Source organism: Desmodus rotundus, chromosome 10 (genome assembly GCF_022682495.2).
Source record: "Desmodus rotundus isolate HL8 chromosome 10, HLdesRot8A.1, whole genome shotgun sequence".
Classification (NCBI taxonomy): Eukaryota; Metazoa; Chordata; class Mammalia; order Chiroptera; family Phyllostomidae; genus Desmodus; species Desmodus rotundus.
Genome location: NC_071396.1, coordinates 71,764,956 through 71,789,844, shown reverse-complemented (window position 1 = coordinate 71,789,844; position 24,889 = coordinate 71,764,956). Strand labels below are relative to the sequence as shown.

The following is a 24,889-nucleotide window of genomic DNA, read 5'->3' as shown; positions in this document are numbered from 1 at the left end:
AGGTGTTAGTTTCAAATCACTGCAGTCGAAACAACATGCACAGTTTCTGAATCTTCTAAATCTGAAGCAATCATCTAATTTAGCAAAGGACATCATCATCTTGCTCCTTTTTCTCAGACCAAATGTTTTGCTCTAGAAGTAGCTAGACTATTGCAGAGCTGTTCACCCTCCAAAATACAAGGAATACACTACCTTTTAGGGAAATAGAGAGCTGCAACTTCAGGTTCTAGTGCCTTTAAGTCATCTAGGTAAATATCATCAGGTCCCTGGTGTTGGCTTCTCTTGTGGACACCTGTTTTTTTAATAAGAAAAACACATCAGAGGTAAGAACTTAGTTATTCTTCATTTACAGCTCTGCAATAAAATAAAGGTTCGCAAAAACCAACCATGATTTGAATTGGGCTTTATTTTTAAAAGTGTCAACCAACCTTTTTACTTGTGTTGGTTCTCAAACATCTATGGCAATAGAAGTGAAATTCAGTGTTACACACAAAACAGCTGCTTAATAAACATATACTAATTTATTCATTCTTTCATTTGTTGTTACATGAATAATCCTGGCCCCTAAAAATAATTTATATTTGATGAGTATTTTTTATAATTATAGTACAATCAAGCATGACCAAACTTGATGAAATCACTGGCATTAAGAGGACATTATTCTAAAAATGTGAAGAAAAGGTTGTTGGGGAGCAGGACATTCACAGGGTGCTAAAACATTACCTCCTAATTGCAAAAGGACAAAAATCCTTTACAACAAATAAATTTGGCCGACAATATCTTAAGTGATTACATTTAATATCACTAATAGTGATACATTATGAGATGTACTACTAAGTACTCAATATATCCCATAAAGTAATCTTCAATTCAAGAGTAAACAATATGTAACCCAAGTCTAATTAAGCCTCCAGGTCTGTATTGCTGACTACAGTAGCCACCAGCCACTGCCCTAGTTTGGTGTGAGGTATGTAAAATGTGTTTAAGAAATGCAGAAAACACTCCAGATTTCTAAGACTTACTTTACAAAAATGAAAATCTCAATAATTTTTATATTAATTGCATGTTAAATTTATAATAAGTTGGCTTTACTGGTTTAAATGGAATATATTACTAAATTCAATTTCAGTTGTTTACTTTTTACTCTTTAAATTTGTGAGAAGACAAATTTATATATGCAACTCACATTACATTTCTAATAGATAGAACTAACTTCCAGTTGAAGGAAATACGAGGATGTGACCTTGAAAACAGAAAATGATCGGATACATCCACAATGTAAGAAAGTGTACCAAACAATTGGCTGGTCTCTTCAAAAGGTCGATATCATGAGTGTAGAGGAGGAAAAAGGTGTAGGAAAGAAGTGTGGGTGTGTACGTGTGTAAAGGGTATTCTAAATAAAAAATGCTACACGAACTTTGATGCGATCTTGGTTTGGGGAAAAAAAACAATCAGAAAGCTATTCTTGGCGCATTTAGGAAAATATGAGTATGGGTTCCTCCACATGACAATTGTACTATGGTTAGATAAAGAATCTTCTTACTCTTAGAAAGTGCATCTTCTTGGGGTGGTGAACAAACAGTACAATATACAGTTGATGTATTACAGAATTGTATACCTGAAACCTATATAATTTCATTAACCAATGTCACACCAATAAATTCAATTAAAAAAACAAAGTGTATATTGGAGTATTTAAGGTGAAATGATATAATACCTGTAACTGGTTTCCAAAACAGCTTAAAACAATAAAAAACTTTATGTGTGTGAGTGAAGAGACAAAAAGACAGTGATAGAGTGAGAGTAAAAGCGTGCAATGTGCACAAAACTTTTCAGAATAAAAGGCTGGGGGTGGGGAAGAATGAGGCCAAATGAAGGATGGAAATCACTCTGTGTTCTTAACTCTAGTCAGTTCCTATACATGTGCTAAGGGAAGGGTGGTCAGAATTTCCTACACAAAACATTCACCCTGTAAAATGGATTCCCCCCCTTAACATTTCACCCAGTAGAACCCATGGGTACGGGCTTTTGGTCTGAGAACTGCTGATCTATGAAAGGGTAAGGTGCCAAGTTAAGCTGGATCATTAGCTGGATAATCACACTTGGCCACAAATCCTTTTGTTTTAAGTTATTTCTGAGTGACCCTGAAGGTCCATACTTGTGAGTATTTTTATTAAGTCAGTTTGTGATCATCTATTCTTCGGTGTTAAAATTTTAAAAAATGGAAGTAGGTATTTGGCTATATGTAACAATGAGTATTTTTAGGGAAGGTATTTACTTCCCTAAAAATAGGATCCAAGGCTAGTTTTCAGATAGTGTGTTTTGGCTCTTACTATATGTACCAATATCAATAAATAACTTTATACTTTTAACTAGGAAAAATATTCTGATTTATTAAACCTGTGTTCTGAAAATGAGATACAGCTGTTAACCAATAGCTGGACCCTATCTTCTATTTCAGAAGGAAATAATCAATGAAAGAGAACACACGCTAATAATTAGTGTGCATTTACCTATATACCTCATATTATTGGGGAAAAAAAAGTATTTATTTTGGCCTCAACTAATCAGCTGTTTTAGGTGAAAATATTTTTCTCTAGTATGATTTTTTTGTTTAAACATAATTTTTTAGAATTTCACTTTTATTGACATATCTAGTCAATAAAGTGGTTAATTAACTCATTAACTTATTTAAACATTTTTTTCAATAAGTGCTTCTCACAGGCCTACTGTGCAGCAACAGTTGGGAGAGAGCAGGGCGAAAGTCAGAGTCCTGCTCCAGTGGGTCCTGTAATGCGACGGGGAAGCCTATACAACCAGTAATACAACCGGTTCTGATCACGGAATACAAATATAAAGGTAACCGTCACATAATATTTGAAACAGTGAAATAATTTACCCTCTAAATTTGGAGTACCTGATGCCAATTTTAAAAAAGATTACCTTTCTTCTTTGATGGCGAGTCTACTTTAGCTGCCGGTTTTGACTCTGAGGGAGCCTCCACTAACGATGGGTTAGGAAGGTGGTCTGCATCGAACACAGATGAAATCTGAGGCTCAAGGGGAGGCTTGAGAAGTTCTGCAGCGCAAGCTGCATCGCTCATCTGCTTACACGGGGCTCTGGGTTTGGGTTTCACTACAGTACAGACCGTTTCTCCCATGGATGCATCCTTTTCAACTTCACTTATGAGGTGGTCCTCACTGGGAATTACCCGAAAATGCGTATTTTCTGATGGTGTAATTGTAGCTGTCCTAGGATGATGGTCAGATCTCTCTCTTTTGCTGACCTAAAAAAATTGAATTGTTTAAAAATTAAACTACTTTCAAAGGTGTATGGTGTAGTTGATTTCTTAAGCTGGATGCAGGTAAATGTACTCATTTTATTTAAATACCACATTTAGTAAATACATTATTTTGTATGTATGAAATATTTCATAATTAAAAAGTGGGAAAAATAACTGCATTTTGTTCAATACCATGTTTATAAATGTTCTATTTATACTTGTTCTATGAAGATTTCAAAACTAGAGAAGACTAAGGAAATAAATGATGATTTTTAAGATACCACTAAGGGGGAGAACTTCATTTTCAGGGAGAAAACTTGAGTGTGACAGGAAAGTTAAGCCCTGCTTTGACTCTCTCCAGGCTCTGTTAACACAATGTAAGATGTCGAATTATAATGTTGTACGCGTGAAACTCATGTTATAAATCGATGTTACCTCACTTTAAAACAGAGTAAAAGCGGGCAGTGAGGTCTCAGATGCAATCATATATAAAAGCAAAATGTATATTTTAAAAAAACTAGAGGTCTAAAATATTTTCTCTTCAGAGAGAGAATATAAACACCATATGATTTCACTTAACATGTGTAACCTAAAAAATAAAATGAACATAGAAAATGAAACCGGAACAAACTCATAGATACAGAAAACAAACTGATGGTTGCCAAAGGGGAGGAGGTTGGGGGACTGGGCAGAAAAGGGGAAGGGAATTAAGAAGTACAAAATGCCAGTTGTAAAAAAAGTCATGGGGATATAATGTACGGTACAGGGAACAGAGTCAATAATGCTGGAATAACTAGCACGGAGACAGGTGATTAGAGTTCCTGTACCGGTCCCTTTATAAGGTGTATATAAATGTTCAATCACTATGCTGTGCACCTAAAACTCACATATAATGAGTATCAACTGTAAAGTAAGTTTAACTCACTTTAAATAAAGTATTTAAATATAAGTTGGTTAATTCATACACACAAAATAAAATAAATAGTCTCAATATATGAATAAATAAATAAGACATGTTATCTTTCCAATTCTTTCTTCTTTCATTATGAGTTGTCAAAAAAAAAAAAGCTTTCACAATCAATTTGTTTAAAATTTCAGTGTGAAAATTTTAGTTTCCTTTAGGTACCTTTAAAATTTTCTTTACTATAGTGTTAATTAACAGTCAACTTTACTGACTTAATAGAAACACAGATAATAATGCTAGATTCCTTTTGTTGTAAACAGTGCAACCTTGGAAAATGTTATCTTTGAATTGACTTCTGTGACCACATGAGGGCACTAGCATCATTATGTTCAGATGGGCTCGGTTAGATCATCACCCTTTACTCCTGGACGAAGAACACACTCTGTAGGCAAGTAAACCTAGTACCTTGGTGGACTCTGGGAACCCGCCCCACGTCCACTCCATGTGCGACTCGGACCTGAGCAGGCTCTCGGTGGGTTTCACCTCCAGCTCTGAATCGCTCTTTGGGCATGCTGCTGGGGAATACGGGCTGTAAACACAGTACAAAGAAATGAAGTAACTTTAAAGTTGAGAACTTCAGTGTTGACAGATTGAAAGAAATGTTAAGTTTGAATGTATCAACTGTATCCTGAAGATATAAAGACTCTACTACAGAAAATGTTATTTCTTCCCCTTGAGTTTTTAAGTAATAATAAAAACAATGCCAACTAGTATTTTATGGTGGATTTGCTGGGTCCTCTGTAAACATTTTCTGTGCATCATCCCACTTGATTCTCATGAGAAATTAATAAGAAAGGTAATTTTACAAGAGAGGAAATGCATGGAAAGATGGATTAAATTAATATTACTACATGAAGGAAACTGGATTTGAACACAGAACCAAGTGTGACTGCGCATTTCTTCATGATGCTATCCACAATACAGTTGGTTAATAGTTGACAATAAAAGATTAGAACTTAAGAACTGATGTACAGTGGCCAACACACTGAGAGTAAGTTAGATCAAGGTTCGGAACACAATAATTATTGAAAGAAAAAGTCCACGTTCACATTTAAAGCACACATTGTCTCACAGTATGAAAGTAATGGGAAGTACCATTACTGTCCAATAACAGAAAGTTATTTAATATATCTTTCCTTTAAGAACTGAGAAATTTTGAAAATACTTACTTGTCCAAAGGGGACCAATCTCCATCAGATAAGGGGTAGTGATCTCCAGAATGGAAGACCAGAGGCTCCTTATATTCTTCTTCCTTTAAGGAAGCATTTGAAGATCCTCTGTGAAAGGGGAAGAAGAAAAGAAAGGCAGGCACAATGACACTGTGTCAGCTTAAAACCCCCTCCAAATCCACTGATATCATCTAAACAATACAAATGAAAAAAGGCCCAATAATTAATAATTAACCCTATTACAAGGAAAATGTGAAGGAGAGGAGGGATTCACTGATGTCACCCACCATACCCTGCTACTTAAATATGGGATAAACAGAGGGGGAAAGAAAAGATGTGATTAAAAATTCATTTTTACCTCTCTTAGGGATAACTAATTCAAAGGCTGGAAGAAAACTGAGGATTTATGTATATTGCATTCAATCTTTACAAATCTGAGGTAATAATATCCTATTTTAGATATTAGGTAATTAAGAATCCAGAATTTAGTGACTCGCTCGAAGTAAAAGAAACTAGTAAGCCGCAGGATGCAAAACACGAAAGCCCTTGTTCTTTCTACTACGCTCCCCCGTGTATTACAAAAGATACAAGAATATCAGCTGAAGAGCAATGGCTCAAAAACTTAAAACTACCCTAAAAACTCTTAACCACCAGAACTTATTTTCTCTGTTTGCTTCAAGCATTGCCTGAGAGCTTTCTCTTCACTGATGATCTACATGATGTGGGGATGTGACGAAGATGACACGAAAATACAACGGACGTTTTGAAATTCATACACAGACCTTGATGGCTGACCTAATGCTAATAAGGTTTTAATTTAATTTACCCTTCGGGTCCCTTGAAATTGCAGAGTTAATACAACTAACTTGCCATATAATCTTAAAACATCCCTAAGAAGCCCTGCCTGTTTTCCATCTTTAGTTGGAAATTTATCACCTGTCCTATTTCACAAAGTCATTTTGAGATTAATGTGGTGTGTCACGTTGAAAACTCTGAAAAGTGTAAAGTACAAAAACTGGAAAGTGTAAGGCACTATAAGTGTACAAGTTTAACAGCATCTTACAGAAAATTCAATGCTGCACCAGAATACTGAAGATAAAATGAGAAGATCTATCACTTAACTTGCTAGACTAAAAACAGGTCTATAAACTAGTTTATTAATTTTAATATTATCCTTTTTCTTGGATGGAGGTGTAGGTAGATATACTTTGCCTCCTCCTCCTCACACAATATTACCTTTCTTCCTTTATATCTTAGTTTAACATGCTCTGCTTTACCACTAACTCTGGCATGTAACAGTTTTTCCACATAGCAACTCCTTCTAATTCAAGGTTTTCCTACTCTCATCTTTTTTTGCTCAGAAGTACTACACTCTGGCATCCACCCTCATTCGAGAGGATAAAAACATACAGCGGTATCTTGGTACTTGTTGTAAATTCATTCCGGAGCTTGTGACAAGTGCCCAAACTGAAGAGCACTGAACCACTGCGGGGTGGTGTCCTGACTCACACAAGTTCTAGCATGTGCGACAGGTCCTGAGCAAGCCCCCGGGGCTGAAACATTTTCTCCTTGTCAAAATGAGACCAATACAGAGTTTGAAGAGTTCTGAAGCCAACGAGTACCGAGATGTGACTGTACTTGAAAAAGGCAGACATCTAGGTAAAAATACTATTTCTTAAGAAATAAAATGGTAAAAGCTGAAAGGGAAAAATCAGATGCTTATGAACCACCCTTATTTCTCAAATTTAAAAGGACAGTACATCCTGGCCTATCAATATTCATATATGTGTGTGTGAAAATGGTTTGAAATGAACAGTGTAAAAGCCAAACGCATTTTAATAAAAATATTTTTGGAACACATTTTACTGCAGCATAAGAGGTAATCCAAGAAGAGTTTAGCAAAGCAAACTGGACTTAATAAAATACTGAAAGGGAGAAAGAGAGATCAGGCAGCATTAAGAAGTGACAACCCTAGGAAGACATGAAGTGATCTTCTGTGGGCATATCCTGACAAAAACAGAGCCCAGTAGTTTAGACCCATTAAGAGTGATGAAAAGGTTGCTAATGTTTAGGTCCCTTTCAGTTCTATTGACTCCTGAACTAACATAAGACTTCTAAAAACCTGCTCGAGCACTTTTAAAATGGCCCACATGCCTGAGAACAGGTGACCAGGCAGGCAAACTATGGCAGAGTAACTCACGACAGGAGACTACAGGGAATATACACATTAGAATGTGAAGAAAATAGTATGAACATTCATTCTACCTATATTGAAACATAGGATAAATATATGCATCACTGCCAAACAGCAGATGATCTGCAGTACGGTAAGTAGTTCAACACTGAGTCAGGGCTGGTGGGGTGACAGCGTCAGCTGTTGAAGTTCACAGTAAGTGTGTATAGAGCACTTCAGCCTTCACAGATGCACCTCAACATCATGTCATCAAATTCAACATCATTTGGTAAACCAATTATCTTTCCTATTCAAAACCAACAGAGATTACATGACATATGTCCAACTATCACAAAACCCACTGAATTTGCATACTTAAGACCTATGAATATTATTGTGTGTAAATCATACCTCAATTTTGTAAAAGTTGGGAGAAAAATGATATGGACTAAATTATATGTGGGATAAATAAGAAGGTCTAAATGAGTTGTAAGTCTATTTAAATGGTAGTATGTAAGAGATAAATGGGGTTTCTAATTACAATGACCAAAGGTCACTAACTCTGTTAACAATATGCTTATCCTCAACCTTTGCACAGTACTGGTCAATAAATTTCAGTGTGACTAATGATCTAAGTTTGCATTTGGATACTGCCCATAAAAGATAACTCAGAACTGAAAGGACCATGCAATGTTTGTCTACCATGACAGAAATGAAGAGGAGAAAGAGCAAGGAGCAAGCTGTAAGATTCGTGTCACCAAGAACACAGAAGGTTCTGTAAAAGGCCGTAACTAACTAATCAGGAGATGAAGCATGAAGCCTCAGGCAATAGATGCTGTCTGGAAAAAGTCTTAGGCTGAAATGAACACAGGGATACATGTATCTTTACAAATACGTGTTTTCATTTTTTTCAAGGTAAATACCCAGAAGAGGAATTGCTGGATCATATGAGGTCTGTCCGGAAAAAAAGTCCAACCATTCTTAATATAACAAGAACAGTTTGCCTCACATGAATGATACCTGGCAGCCATGGAGAGTGGACTGGAATGTGCATGAGTAAACCATGATGACTTCACTGTGCTAGTCAGTGGGGGCAGTAGATGCCATTGAGTGGGCATGTGTACTGTGTGGCCATCACATTCAAAATGACTTGAGCAAGTAGAGCAATGAATCTGCATCAAAGTTTCCGTGAAGCTTGAACATTCTTCTGCGGAAACTCTTCAGATGATTCAGAAGGCCACAGCTATGGGCAACTGGTGACTGGCAACTTTATCACGACAACGTGCCTGGCTCATGCATAACATCTCATGAACAATTTTTTGACAAAACATCAAATCACCCAGGTGCCTCAGCCTACATACAGGCCATATTTGGTGTCCTGAGACTTCTGGCTTTTCTCAAAATAAAAATCAGTGGTGAAAGGAAAGAAACTTCAGACCATCAACAAGATTCAGGAAAATATGACAGATCAGCTAGCTAATGACGATTGGGAGAATTGTGTGAAGTCCCAACATGCCTACTTTGAAGGGGACTGAGGTGTCATCGTCCTATATACAATGTTTCTCATATCTTCTTCAATAAATATGTCTAGTTTTCATATCACAAGGCTAGATACCTTCTGGACAGATCTCATATAGTAGCTCTAGTCCTAGTTTTTTTTACAGACCTCCATACTGTTTTCCATAGTGCCTGCACTAATTTACATTTCCACAGTGTATGATGGTTCCCTTTTTTCCACATCCTGTCTAAAACTCATTATTTCGTATCTTCTTGATAATAGTCATTCTAATAGGTATGAAGTGGTATCTCATTGTGGTTTTGATTTTCTATTTTTCTAGTAACTAGTGATGTTGAACATCTTTTTATATATCCGTATGTTCACTGCATCATTATTACAATAGCCAAGACATGCAAACAATCAACATGCCCACCAAAAGATGACTAAATAAAGATGGTGTGTCACTCACTCACACACACACACACACACACACACACACACACACACACACACACACACAGTGGAATAGTACGCAGCCATAAAAAGATGGAACATTACCATTTTTAACAATATGGATGGATCTTAAGAGTATTATGCTAAGTGAATTAAGTCAGGTGGAAAAGGACAAGAACTATAACTTCACTCATTGTGGAATATAAAACAAAAAGTAACAGACTAACTCAAAGATACAACAGAATGGTGGTTTCCAGAGGGGCAAGGGGGTCTGGGAAGGGTAAAGTAGGTAAAGGGGATCAAATATATGGTAGCAGAAGGAAATTAAACTTTGCACGGCAAGCATGCAATAAAGTATACAGCTATTATAATCCTGTATACCAGAAAATTACATAATGTTATTATTAACTAATACCCCAATAAATTTAATTTAAAAAAATCTTAGGTTCTATGTACTTAACTCCCAGATATAACTTGTAAAGCAAGTCTGCTTTTGTGGATTAAAAATAGAGGTTCCCTGTTGTTATTGCTAGGTATTCTATACATTTCTATCAGTGCCATGCTTCATATATTTGCACTCAAGATTGTGCTACAGCGCTGTCCAGTCAGAAAGTCTCTCCCCTCCAATAGGCTCTTTATGCTTAGGTCTATGTTTTGAATACATATTGTCCACACAACTTCTAGAAGGTCAAACAAGGCTTCTGTACTATATTTAAGCCAAAAGTCCAAATTTAGGGAGGGACAGAGATTCACTAGGTACAGCTTACACAAAGCCCTATGTAGTTTAAAGCTCTCTAATTTCCACCAGTTGAGTTTCTTCCAGCTTTGAAACAGTAACCTGCTTTAACGAATGATGCTCTTTCATCTGCCTCCTTCAAAACACTTTAATTAGTTCTGCTATAAGTTCTTAACTCTGTTATGAATGAAATTCTTGCAGAGTTTAAATATAAGGCTACCTATCAAAATAAAATAAAAATTTATTTTAGGTATCTTCTCAAAACAATTTCTTTCCTAAGTGGTAAGGGGCTGAGGAGGGTAAGGTATTCTAAGGTTACAAATTCTGATAGCACACGACTCTAGATTTCACAACAGCAAAAGCAGCAGACTTCCTATTCTTTTTCTCTCAGATTCTTTATCATGCCATTTAATATGATGCTAATAATTTTGACCCTAAATATCTTCACCCAAATTATTTTAGAATCTAAATGCTGAGCTGGAAAGGGCCTTGTAAACCATGCAGTTTAATACCCTACTTCACAGATTAAGAAATGAAGCCCTAGCCTTGGTGGTGTGGCTCAGTTGGTTGGAGCATCACCCAGAAGACCAAAAGGTAGTGGGGTTTGATTCCATGTCAGGGCACACACCCAGGCTGGGTTTGATCTCCAATCAGAGTACATATAAGAAGGCAACCAACTGATGTTTCTCTCATTCTCTCTCCCTTCCCCTTTCTCTAAATGCAATGAGAAATGTCCTCCAGTGAGGATTTAACAAGAAAAAGAAAAAAATGAAACAAAGGCCTGGAGTGATCAGGAAGCTGCTATTCCACAATCAGAAGTGTAACTAGTTCAGTCTTTTACCTTTTATCAGTTCAGTGCTTATTTCAGTATATGACCTGAACCTTCACAACTGTTATTACATCTTGTTTTTCTAAGTCCTTTTATTCTAAGGAAAAAAAAGTCCTTGATTTTCTGTTGGCTGCATTATTAAGCAGATCCTGTTTTAAGGAAATTTCAGGAAAGAGTTCCTCCAAGTAGTAGCATCAATGATGCACTGGTACCTACAAACCACCAGGCTCATGGAAAATACTACAAAGTCCTAGTGTACATGCATTCTGATGTGCCTGCTTACCAAGCAAGCCGAATTCCGGCTTAATGAGAGAAGATGGCAACCATGTCATTGTAAAACACATCAGTACACAAACAGATTTAGTTTATGCAGCCTTCCACACAACCTGGAAAAGAAAGGCATGCACTGATATTTCTGCCATGTGTCCACTTGCAGCACTCATTTACAGAACCCCTTTAGAACAATGACTCTTGTGCATCTAGTAGGTGACTTTACATATGTTTCAGAAATGTTTTAACTTCCCAAGTTAAAGCTACAGGCTGTTACTAAGCTGTACACCTTAAATTAAAATAATTTTGAATGCCAATTGTAATTAAAAATAGACATAAAATAAAAATAAAGCTGCAGGTTGTTCAGAAGTTCTAAACTTAGTTCTATCTATTATGTTATAACAAAGGACTCTGTTGAATACTTGTCAACAAAACTTTGAAGGCAAAAGTGTTACTTCAGGGTCCTTTCTGGTGGATCTTAGAAGCATTTTAGTTAGCAAAAATACTTCCAGGGATTAAGGCAGTTATTACTTAATACTTAGGCAGTACTACACTGTTAATTACTTAATACTTAAGGCAGTATTACAATGTTAATCCAAATAGAATTTAGATGAATATGTATTTCAAGTTTTTCTCAAAAGAACACACTACACATTTTAATATAAATAAGCCAAAACTTTTAAAGGAACTTTTTACACTGGTCTTAAGGCACAAAATCCAATAAAAGATCTCAAAGGGTCTCCAGGTATATTCTCCTAGGAAAGGGAAGGATAAATAACTCTTAAGAGACTTAAAGCAGAAAGAAAAGGATGGTATTTCTTTTTAAGAAAGTGTGGTACTTCTAATTAGCTTAAAATTCTTTGGAAACCAATGATATAAAAGGACAGTTTAGAACATTTATCATTCAGCTCTTCCCAGCTAGTATTTTGATACTAAAAAAATTACCTCAATTTGTTAATTTATTCAGGACTAAATTTTATAGGTATAGTTTATACTGGTGTAGACCCTGAAGTACTTTTCACTTTGTCTTTTGTTTAGTTCTAACACTGGAATTCTGTATTCTAGGAGAAACGCAGCAAAGGCTGTATTTAGTGTAGGAGGAGGGAGAACATCATGACTATGGCAGTTGACGAGTAATAAGAGATGAGGTAGAAAAAGAGTTCATACATTAAAAATTACTATCAAATGTAGAATTTTGTTCCAGAACTTCCAACCCAGATCTTAAAGTTTTAGAAAATGAGTTAATGGTTTTGCCAAAAAAAGATTATTATACTATGTTTTTCATTAACAGAGTATTGGGTTGGCCAAAAAGTCTGTATGGTTTTTTCCATAAAACAAAAGACACATTTTTCATTTTCACCAATAACTATTGATGATTTGGATATTTTGAGTATGTTGATTATCTCCCGAGTGGTATAATGTTGATTGTTCTCAATGTCTTGATTTGATCACTATCGTCCAGAGAGAAATCTCTAGCTCCAAACTTCGCAGACTTCTTTGGACCTGTTCGGTCAGTCACAGCACCTTCTCCATACTTCCAAAATCTGTTTTTGCATGTTGGTTGCATTTTTGCCCTTCTTGAAACATTATAAAGTATAATATGTTGAAAATGTTGCATATTTTCACCCATCTTCAATATTAAAATGGCTACACAAAAATTCACCAGCTTGGCAAGTTTCTTTTAAATGCACACTGATATGACAGCTGTCACAATACAATCTAACAGATCTGTTTTGAATGAAGTTAAAGACAGCTAAGTGCCACTAGAGCCATCATACCGAAAACGGAGAATGAACTTTTTGGCCAACCCAATATAATTGTAGTATACTTAACAGCATAGTTTTTTTGTCCTGACTTGACCATTTAACAAAAGCTTGGTAAATCAAACACACACTAGATCAAGACAAAGTTTACAACTGGTATATATTTGGTTTCCATAAGTAGAGAAAGAAATAATTTTCCTTCTTTTCCACAATGAAGAGAACTTTAAAGCACTAATTTTCCTAGGGAGTAAGGCATGATCTCTTTTTTCAGCACCTAAGGTGTTCAAAGCATGTAAGTGGACCAGTGTATATGTCATAATGCCATCCTTCCCCACCCCAATAAAGGGTTTGGAAACTTAGGGACAATTGTGAGCAGCAGCTTCTTGTTCAATGGTCACCAATGAAGATAAGCACCCCACTGATATACCTACAGTCTTTCTGTGCCAGTGCAATGACTGAGGGAACAGGTGGAAGATAATCTTCTAAAAATAAAATCTTAAATGAAAAAATTATGTTCTACCCAAAATTGTTACCTTTCAATCCCAGGAAGTGTTGACTTGAAAACTGGTATCTATTTTGAACTCTTCTACTGAGTTGGTAAGTAAGAACTGATCAAGATTTCTCATGTAAAAAAAAAACCCAAACCCTCCTTTCCTCTTTAACTTACTAGAACGTTTTGGTTGCTCAGTTGCCTCTCATATGCATCCCAATCAGAGAATCAAACCAGTAACCTTATGGTATACAGGATGATATTCATCCAACTGAACCACCTGAACAGGGCATATAAGGTTTTTTAAATAAATTTAAGTCATTTTTATTTTTCAATTATCGTACAGTTGACATCCAATATTATAGTTTCAGGTGTACACTCCACTGATCAGACATTATATAAATAGATGATCATCCCAATTAATCTAGTACCCATCTGATACCATGCATAGTTGTTAGAATATTATTAACTATATTCCCTATGCCGTACTTTATATCCCCATGACTATTTGGTAACAACAAATTTTATTCCTTAATCCCTTCATCTTTTTCTCGCATCCCATCTACCCACCTCCCATCTGGCAGTCAAAATGTTCTCTACATTTATGAGTCTGCATCTGTTCTGCTTCTTCATTAATGGGGTTTTTTAGTCATTTGTGAATAGGTATGTGTTTATTGCCATTATATTGTTTGTATCTTTGATCTTCTTCTTAGCAAATACTCAGGAATAGGTGACATACCAAGCACAATACCATTTGGTTGGGCAGTAGTTCTGATGTTTATGTTTGCTTATGTAGTGGCAAGTCAGTAGTTGAGATATTCCTCGAGACTTAAAATTTATTCGGCTTTTGGAAACTTACTGGATGAAAAGACACACATTGCCGGTCTGTTTCAAATGATATTTGAGCAACATAACAGGATGTCTGATGGCAAATTTTACCAAGTTACAGGAAGAAAAATAGAACATGCCTCTCCTACTTGATTCTACAACAAACTGTTGAGGGGAAAAACAAGTCCGTACCTCACATTGTAGACCCATAAAAAAAATAATAATAATAATAAAACAGCCCTGGCTGGTGTGGCTCAGTGGATTGAGCACTGGCCTATGAACCAAAGGGTCGCCGGTTCAATTCCCAGTCAGGGCACATGCCTGGCTTGCGGGCCAGGTCCCCAGTGTGGGGTGTGTGAGAGTCAACCACACATTGATGTTTTTCTCCCTCTCTTCCTCCCTCCCTTCCCCTCTCTAAAAATAAATAAAATCTTTAAAAAAACCCCCAGCTTCTCACTTTACCCAAAGTCTATGCACGGGCACCTGGCACCTGTACAAAGAGCCCTCCCAGACCAAGAGCCCTACCTTGCTGACTGGGCCCCCTTGTCATCATCAGAGCTCAGATTCATATCCATAGTGTCTTCTGTAGCAGGGGAAGCTGCCTGGTCTTCCTTTTTACTGTCCTGTTTGCATTTCTTTCTCCTTCGTTTTTTCTTTTTCACAGAACTTGGAGTAAAAACTGTCTCTGTTTCCAAGATGTGTGAGATGTCGGAACTCTGAGATGGTCTTTCATTTCCACCTGATTTTACCAAAGGGGAGTCAATGTCTTTAAAGAACTGATCTTCGGTAGGAATTGGTGAAGTGGCAAGGTATGCAGGAAGTTTTTCCTTAAAGAGAACATGGAGAAAGAAAAGTTGTCCATGGCAAACTGGTCAGTGAATCAAAATAATAATGAATTCTTTGCACACTCAAATTTTCACAGTGGTAGAAAGAACACAGTTCCTGAAGGTTAAGAAAGTCACACTGAACAAGGCCACAGCCTACTCTACTCTACATAGTACTCTGTTGCACAGAGCTCAGTGTTAGCTCACTTTGGTCCATGTAACTGAGTATGTTTGAGGAACCATTATGCCAAGTCAGCATGGAACACATGAAAGCTATAATTAAAGCAGAGCCAATTAAACTCTGTAAAAAGAAGTTTGAAGCAGCAACAGCAGCACGCTAAGAGGTGTTAGAAAGCACTCTGCCTGTCAAGAACTGGGACAAAGCAGAAGACAAAAACCAGAAACACCTCAGCAGACAAAGGGCAGCAGGACAGGCTAAGTGAAGTGAGAAACTATGACAGAAGTCTCAGTTAATGCTTCTGGTTTGTCAAATTAACTGAGGGTGGGGGAAAGTGATTATAACAGAAAGAATACTCTGTAACAAAAGAAATCAGTGAATTTTTAAATCATAAAGTATTTAAGATGCCCTTTTAGGAAATTAAAAGAAGAAAATAAATCCCAACAGTTAGAAATAATTAAACTCCTATTTTAATGTTAAATAAATGATCAAGTCTGGTGTTCAGGAAATTAACTTTTTAATCATTTACTTCATTCTTTTGTATCATGGGGGAAATGGAAGGGAGGTAACAGAGATAGAGAACACTCAAGTTTTTATGTAGCGGTCCTGAAAATAAGTGGATTTTCATACTTCTTTTAAATTAAGCCTCTGTATTTGGTTGTGGTAAACATAATAACCCAAACTCAAAGTTTTGTTTTCCCAAGCAAAATTTGTGTTCACCAGCAATACACACTCAGAAACTGTGATGATAGGATATTTATTATTCTGTAAGCCCACAAAGCACTGAGGTCACAGGCCATGGTCTCTGAAATCCAGGGCCTTTTAATTTAATGGTCTTTGTTATGAAGTTTACTTGTACTTCTTAAAAGACGTTTTGTTTCTGACAATGTTTCCTAGCTCTATTATAGCAGTCTGTAGGGGAGGGGGATGGAAATGTATCAATTAGTAATTACAATGTTATTGGATGAATAATGTTTTTAATTTTTAAAAAAGATTTTATTCATTTATTTTCAGAGAAAGGGAGAGTGAAAGAGAGGGAAAGGTACATCGATTGGTTGCCTCTTGCACCCCCCCAACTGGGGACCTGGCCTGCAACCCAGGCATGTGTCCTGACTGGAATCAAATCAGTGATGTTTTAGTTCGTAGGCTGGTGTTCAATCCACTGAGCCACACCAGCCAGGGAATTTTTTTATTTTCAAAAGATGCACAGTATACTGAAGAAAATCTGGCAAATTTAGTTATACATGAAATAGGAAAAATGGCTGGAAAGTTAACACTTTCCACATTAAGCTTGCTAAACATAATTTTAAATGGAATCTTCAGAACTGACCATGAAAACCAGGTAACAAACTATCAGTAACCTAGTCCTTTCACTTGTTGATTTATATTAAGCCCAATTGGTATTATGAATTACATGTGATTTTAAGAAATACATCAAAAATATTTTATTCCTCTAATAACTCAATTAATTACTTCATTCTGCCTTTGTCTCATGAGGAAAAATTTTATTTAGGGCAAGTAAATGCAAACAAGATATTAAAAACAAGTAATTAAGGTACTAGGAAAGCACTGGTCTGATGAGGTTCCCTTTCATAACCATACTGTGTCAATGCTGCTTTACCTATTGGTACCTAAGGTGTTGGCTTCTCTCTAAATTAAAAAATGATAATCTCATTCTGCTAAAGTTGATTTTTTGGTAATTTTTTTTCTTTGTCAATTTATGACATCAAACTGGCAGTCAGTCAGTCTTCAAAATAGAAAAAAGTAGTCCTGTACCCTAATAACTTGAAGCTTATCATTTTTGCTGAGACTTTATTCTTTATAATAAAAGATATAACGCCTTCTAAGAATCTGTAAAAAGATCCGCATTAAATCCATCAAGAACAGTTTACCATTCGAATCAGTGGATACAAGGAGAGGAGGAGAAGGGGAGCAGAGGAGGAGAGTGGTGGGGGTGAAGAAGGGGAAGGCAAAAGAATGTGTGTCGGTAATGAAAAATTGTGCTCTCTTGCTTAAAGCCAAACATGAAGTAATTGTTTATAAAGCGTATAAGGCTCATTAATTAAAATCCCTTGAGACCCTAAGAAATCACTTCACCGTGTCTACTCAAGGTTAGAGATGTAATGACCCAAATCAAAATGGTAAACTTGTTTTTTAAGTTTAAAGGTCACATGTGTATGAACACACAATAGCCTAAAGAGATACACCTTCACTACTTAGGCAGAACTCAAATGTATTCAAGTCAAGATGTAAACTGTAACAGACACTAGATAAAAAAGCTCATTAAAGCTAAGGAGAAAGATGTGCCTTTCCTTATTAAAAGAACCAGTACCAAGGCCTTCTGCATTCTCTCTGTACCCCGAAATCTGGCATGGAAAAAAGGTCCTTCTCGCTCCTTCAGCTTCCTTCTGACAGCTCAGTTCTTCAATCCAAAACTAAAGCTTGCTTAACTAGCAACAATCATCTGATGGAGCATTTCTGTTTTGGGATATACACCAGAGACCTGAATACAATGCATAAAGTGGATATGACCCACTAGGACTTACATATTCCTCTTCAGTCTCCTCCACAAAAAAAGCTTCTCCATTGTCACCCAGTTTCATATGAAGATCCACTGCATCACCATTGATTTCTATATCAATCTAAGTGGAGAAACAAAGTGAGATTTAGCCCTAAGAGTCTTTCATTTAAGGTAAACTAAGCCTAAATTCTGGGTTCTCAAGCCAAACAGTATTGAGATTCCTAGAGTGACAACCCCAGAGAAACACTCTTACCTGCCCCTCATCCCATGCCTAAAAAACCCAAACAAGCCTTGGTGGGTAGTGCAAGGAGGGGATGGTAATCAGGGATTGAAAGAAAATGTTTTATCATCTATTTTTATAACACATAAACATTTATAATTATTTAATCCCCAAATGTCATGAAAGAGAGGAAACGTCATTGTCCAACATCTGAGCACTTTCAGAGTTAAAGCAAAGGTAGGTCTCCCCTTGCGTGGTTCAGATAAATACAAATTTCAGTTTCCACAGTATGTTAAATGTGAGTAACTGCAGAAAGTACAAACTTCACTGCCAGCTCTTCTATCCACCAATCACTACATAAATAACAGATGCCCATCGCGATCAATAACCCATCTTGTCACTTTTTCAAAGTCTGTAAGTGACTGGTCCCAGCACTACTGTTACTCAGTTCAGACAACAAAGCACATTGTGTTGCCTCCTTGTCTTCCAGTGAAAAACCCACAGAACATTTTTTAAAAAAAATAACAAAAGAGGAAATTGCCCAAGATCAAAGTGCAGTACAGAAACAAAAAGTAATTGTATTGGAAGTAAACTTCAAGTGCAATGTAAACAGGTACAGAAGAAATAGCTGATGGTGGGAACAGTGACCCTGCTGCCATTTGAGAGACTTAAGATGTGCAGCCGCAGGAACTTGGTGACAGTGAGCTTACCCATACAAAGAAAAAAGTGGTTCTGACGAAAAGGATGACGACGGTCTTAAGGAAAGTGGCACAGGCAAAAAATTTCTTGTCAAAGGAACTCTCAGAGATACTTCACGACATTGAAAATTCAAAGGATGAAAAGTTGGAAGCTGATCTAAACTTACAAATTATGACAATTTGCCAAGACAGAGAAAAAATGCTTGTTCCATATCACGAGCTTAAGATAAAGAAGGCAAACACTGTTAAAATTACATGTTTTTACAAAAAGAACATTTAGTTCTCAATGTTTCTAATGCTTTAATTTGCAGTGTACTAAATACTATTTTCCTATTTTTCATTTCCCTATACATTTATAACTGACAGTAAACAATTTTCAAGTTGTGACAAACATTTGGAAAAGACATGGAAGAATCCTAATTTTCTTTCACTGACTATAAAAAGTTTGCTTTGCACAGCTTCAGCTTACCCAGCCATTTTTACAGGTTTGTACTACAGTGCAAAGTGAGGACTGTTTATATATAATGCTAACTGCTATTATATCACTTAAAAAAAATGTAGCTGTTTATCTCTAGGCTGTGCATAAATTCTTTTAAGTACTACACAATAATGAATGAATACCAACTTTCAAAACTTGTATGAATAACCTTGTAAACTCTAGTTTTATTTGAGTCTCACTTGAGGAGAGGGAAAGAAGGAGAAAGAGAAACATCAACCAGCTGCCTCTTGTACACACCCCAGATCAAACCTGCAACTTAGGCATGTGCCCTGACTGGGAATTGAACCTGTAACCTTTTAGTGTATGGGATGACGCTCTAACCAACTGAGCCACCCAACCAGGACACAGACACATTTTTAAAATTTTTTCATAATAAACTGGCTGAAGTCATATTAGCACCTAGAGTCATTTAGGATTTCTAAAGCAGCTGTAATATAGCAGCTTATTCCACAACCATAGGAATACTGTTTTCTAACTTAAAAAGTTATGTAAAAACTAAAAAAAAAAAAAAAAGAAAAAAAGAAATATGTAATTTTTTAGACTATAAGTAAAAGGGTGGGGAAAAACTAAATTTGGTCCATAATGGTAAATTTAGGTTTCTCAAGATTACTTAAATGAAATAATTAAATTTATTCAAGTACAAGTTGAACATTATGAAATAATCCTTTGTTGATGTGTTGTATAAATTCTTTAAATTAAATTAGACAAATGAAATATTTAAAGCTATTTTATTTTTAGTAAAAAATATAACACATTCAAATTAATACCATCCTTCAAAATTTTCATTTTTGGAGGTTATCCATTTACCAATGAGGCTAAGAAAATAAAATAATGCTTCCTCAGGATACAAAATGAACTGTTTTTATATCACCTTAGAAAAATTAATCCATTCCTTTATAACCCTTACTTTTAGAGATCAAGTATAACATTTCTGAATATGACTCTTGATTTGACTTGAAATGGAGTTTGGTTCTTTCCAAAAATTAAATATCACAGTGTGCGGGCACTTAGGAGAGTATGCCATAAGCTCTTAAGGCAACAAAGAAAAAATATTAAAAATATTTTGACAGACTGCACAGGATGAGTAAGTGCTTTCCCAAGGTGATTATTTTAAGACACTCATCTTGATGTAGTACTTCTAGTAAACTAGTTGCTAAAACAGCGCTCATTTCCATATATTCAAATCCCCTACACTGGCTTAATCTCACTCAACATATATGACTGACAGGTTGAAAAGAGACCTGAATTACTTTTGATAAGTACTGGCTGTAGCAAACACTGGTTTTTGTTAAGAGTATCTCTGATGTCCTGTGGGGATCTATTCATCCTCTGCTTCATACCATCTATTTCAGGTGTGGCTTCAGATAGCGGAGATGGGGCTATTATCCAGGCCAGGCTAATCAATATATTCCACCTCAAGCTACAGTGACTGGTCCCCAAGATATATGTAACCCACCTGTTGGAGAGACAAAAACACTGATACTTGTGTAGGAAGGGGAAGTTCTTTCCACTGGGGTTGCTGAGTTAATGGGAACTAAGATCCAGGTATTGGTGGTCACCTTGTATTAGAAGATATACGAAGGGAAGCAGAGATGAGAAGTAGAGGGAGAGTTCTGATAATACTTTTTTAAGAACTTTATTGATTATGCTATTACAGTTGTCCCAATTTTTACCCGTTGCCCCCCTCCACCAAGCACCCCTCACTCCCTCCAGAGATCCTCCCCTTCTTTGGGTCATGCATATAAGTTCTTTGGCAACTCCATTTCCTGTGCTTGCTCTTAACATCCTCCTGCCTATTCTGGAACTACCAATTTGTACTTAATCTCTTCACTATTTTCTCTTATTCCCCCAGACCCCACTCCCAACTGGTCACCCTCCCAATGTTCTGCATATCTATGATTCTGCTTCTGTTCTGCTTGTTTGCTTACTTTGTTTTTTACACTCAATTGTTGATAATTATGTATTTGTCTTTTTAATGTTCATAGTTTTGATCCTTTTCTTAAATAAGTACCTTTAACATTTCATATAATGGTTTGGTGGTGATGAATACCTTTAGCTTTACCTTGAGTGGGACGCACTTTCTCTGCCCTTAAATTCTAAATGATAGCTTTGCTGGATAGAGTAGTCTAGGTTGTAGGTCCTTGCTTTTCATCTTTGAATACTTTTTTTTTTTAGATTTTACTTATTTATTTTTAGAGAGAGAAGACAGGGAGAGAGGAAGAGAAACATCAATGTGTGAGAGATACATCAATCAATTGCCTCTTGCACAGCCCTAACTGGGGGCCTAGCCCACAGCCCAGGCATGTGTCCTGACTGGAAATCAAACTGGTGAACTTCTGGTTCACAGGCCGGCACTCAATCCATTGAGCCACACCAGCCAGGGCATGAATACTTCTTGACAATCCCTTCTATCCTGCAAAGTTTCTTTTGAGAAATCATCTGAGAGTATTAGAGGAAATTCTTTGTAGGTAAATTACCTACTTTTTTCTTGCTCCTTTTAAGATTCTCTCTTTATCTTTAACCTTTGACATTTTAATTATGTTGTGTCTTGGTGTGGGCCTCTTTGTATCCATCTTGTTTGGGACTCTCTGTGCCTCCTGGGCTTGTATGTCTATTTCCTTCACCAAATTAGGGAAGTTTTCTTTTATTATTTTCTCAAACAGGTTTCAATTTCTTGCTCTTTCTTTTCTGCCTCTGGCAGCCCTGTGATGCTTGCAGTTGTCTCCTTACACTACCCTTGATTTTTCAGATTCTCTTTTCTTCTTGCTGTACTGATTATGGATGTCTTTTTCTTCCTTATATTCCAAATCATTCATGTGATTCTCAGCTTAATCCACTCTACAGCTGTTTCACTATAAACTGTTTTTTATTTCAAATAGTATCTCCTTCATTTCTGATTGGATCATTCTTATGCTGTTGAATTACTGAGTTCTCCGAGCATCCTTAGAACCAGTGTTTTCAACTCTGCATTTGATAGATTGCTTACCTCCATTTTGTTTAGTCCTTTTTCTGGATTTTTGTTCTCTTCTTTCATTTGCGCCATATTTATTTGTCTCCTCATTTTGGCAGCCTTCTTATCTTTGTTCCTATGTGTTACACGGAGCTGCTTTGACTCCAAGTCTTGGTAGTGTGGCTTAACATGGTGAGTGGTCTGTAGGGTCGAGGGGTACAATCTCCCTTACCCCACAAGCTGGGTACGTGAGGTGTGCCCTCTGTGTAGGCTGAGCATTCCCTCCTCTTATAGTTGAGTCTTGATTGCTGTAAGCAGGTCAATGGGAGGGATTTACCCACAGGACCGGCTGTGACCACGGGCCAGCAACCTCCTCCCTCCTTGGTTTATGGAGGTGGTTGGGTGGTGCTGTTCCAACTTGGTCTGTAATTGTCTATTGCATGCACAGGCTATGGGTTTTCGGTTGGTGCAAGCCAAGGTCAGCCACCACCTATGTTCTGTCTGCAAATGGCTGCTGCTAGTGCTAGGCCTGGTGCCATGCAGTAAGAGGTACAGGGGCTGGGCTCAGCTGTTGCTTGTTTGAGTAGATTTAGGAAGGTAAGGAGTCTGCAGCTAACCTGGCCATTCACATGGAAAAGCCACTGTTAACACGTTGGGTGGGTCCGTAATTTGGATGGGGCAGAGCCACTGCACTGTGGCTCTGTGTGGGGGAGAGGACTCCGAAAAGAACTAATGGCCTCTGTCTGCAGTTCTGTCCGTGGGGAAGCTCTCTCTCAGCTCTTACCCTTAGGCCAGACACTTCAGTTACTCCCCATGTGCGCCACTGGTATCCCTCAATGTGCTGCCCTGGTGCTAGAGCACAGAGGGGGTGAGTCTAAGTAAGTCTGTGTGTTGGGCCCTCCACAGGAGATGTCTGAGAATCCCACAGTTAGTCTGCCAATCCAAACTGTACTGGTTTTTACAGCCAGACGAGGCTGGGTGGTCTGGTATCCCTCACTCCTAAGATAACCCCTGTTTTATATCTTCCACATGTGGGTTTAGGACCAGCCAGTTCTGTGTCTCTGCCCCTCCTACCCATCTGGATGAATGTGGTTTCTTTAATTCCTTAGTTGTCAGACTTCCATGCACCTTGATTTTCTGACGTTCCTAAATGAGAGTTCTGTACTTTTGCTGTAATTCTGTTGTGGTTGTGTGAGGAGCTGAGCCACTGTTACCCATGCCTCCATCTTGACAGGATGACTTCTGATAATACTTTCAGAGACTAAATAAAGCTCTGATTAATTCATGCCCCTGGACTTGTTATGCAAGCCAGTAAATTCCCTTTTTTCTTAAGCTAGTATGAGGTGGACTTCTGTCTTCCATAATAGAAACTGTCTTTCTAATACACTGGGTTATTTGACATCGATGAGTAATCAAATAATCAGTTTTGTGTTGAATAAACAGAAGTAATATATAAAAATATCAAGTGTAGGTTTACCTTATGAAATTAAATGTCTGAGTTATAAAACATACTGGGACTACTGATGTTCTATCAAATAAGAACATACCAATGGCAGTGGGAAAATTATTATACTGCATCTCTGTAACCATAGGTTTTAAGGTGATTGCGATTTCAAGTTCACTTCATAGGTGGTATTATATCTGAAAATTGGGTCTTAGTTTAAATCAATGAATTGCTTTTCCTACCAAACTGATGCAAAATAAGACAGTTAATCCAAACTGCCAGGTAATCACAAGGCAGACATGGTTTTACTGTCATAGGAAAGCTGTGTTTTTGTCAAATAGTCCAATTTCCTTGTAAACATATCTTTTGAGTTTCTGGGGTACCAAGGAAAGGAGTGAAAAAGAAATTTTCTTGCCCTGTGTCTCATGGATAGCCCTCTATTAAAATTCAAGGGTTTGACAATATACTTAAAACAATGATTTGTGTAACCTTGTACTACTTTTTAAAAATATATATATTTTATTGATTATGCTATTACAGTGGTCCCATTTTTTTCTCCCCTTTATTCCCCTCCGCCCTGTAACCTGACCTCCTACCATCATTCCCCCACCATAGTTCATGTCCCTGGGTCATACATAGAAGTTCTTTGGCTTCTCCATTTCCTATACTATTCCTAACCTCCCCCTATATATTTTGTACCTACCATTTATGCTTCTTATTCCCTGTCCCTTTTCCCCCATTTTCCCCCTCCCCTCCCCGCTGATAACCCTCCATGTGATCTGTGAATCAGTTCCTGTTCTAGTTGTTTAGTTTGTTTTTGTAGGTTCATTTGTTGATAGTTGTGAGATGTTGTCATTTTAATGTTCATATTTTTGATCTTCTTTTCTTAGAGAAGTCCCTCTAACATTTCATATAATAAGGGCTTGGTGATGATGAACTCCTTTAACTTGACCTTATCTGGGAAGCACTTTATGTATAAGCTGTATAAGCACTTTACCATTCTAAATAATAGCTTGTTGGATAGAGTAATTTTGGATGTAGGTTCTTGCCCTTCATGACTTTGAATACTTCTTTCCAGCCCCTTCTTGCTTGTAATGTT

The 24,889-nt window shown here is 37.0% G+C and overlaps 1 protein-coding gene across 2 annotated transcripts in view; it reads right to left on the bottom strand.

The window, feature by feature from the left end:
* Positions 1–24,889, bottom strand: part of LPIN2 (lipin 2) — an 88,079-nt gene that overhangs the window by 15,729 nt on the left and 47,461 nt on the right. For both annotated transcript variants that reach the window (XM_053912852.2, XM_024580407.3), the window contains exons 3-8: positions 18,005–18,100; positions 14,982–15,283; positions 5,417–5,524; positions 4,653–4,776; positions 2,944–3,286; positions 193–292 (exon numbers count right to left, since the gene is read on the bottom strand). In XM_053912852.2, coding sequence (XP_053768827.1) covers positions 193–292; positions 2,944–3,286; positions 4,653–4,776; positions 5,417–5,524; positions 14,982–15,283; positions 18,005–18,100 — 1,073 coding nt within the window. The remainder of the gene's footprint in view (positions 1–192; positions 293–2,943; positions 3,287–4,652; positions 4,777–5,416; positions 5,525–14,981; positions 15,284–18,004; positions 18,101–24,889) is intronic.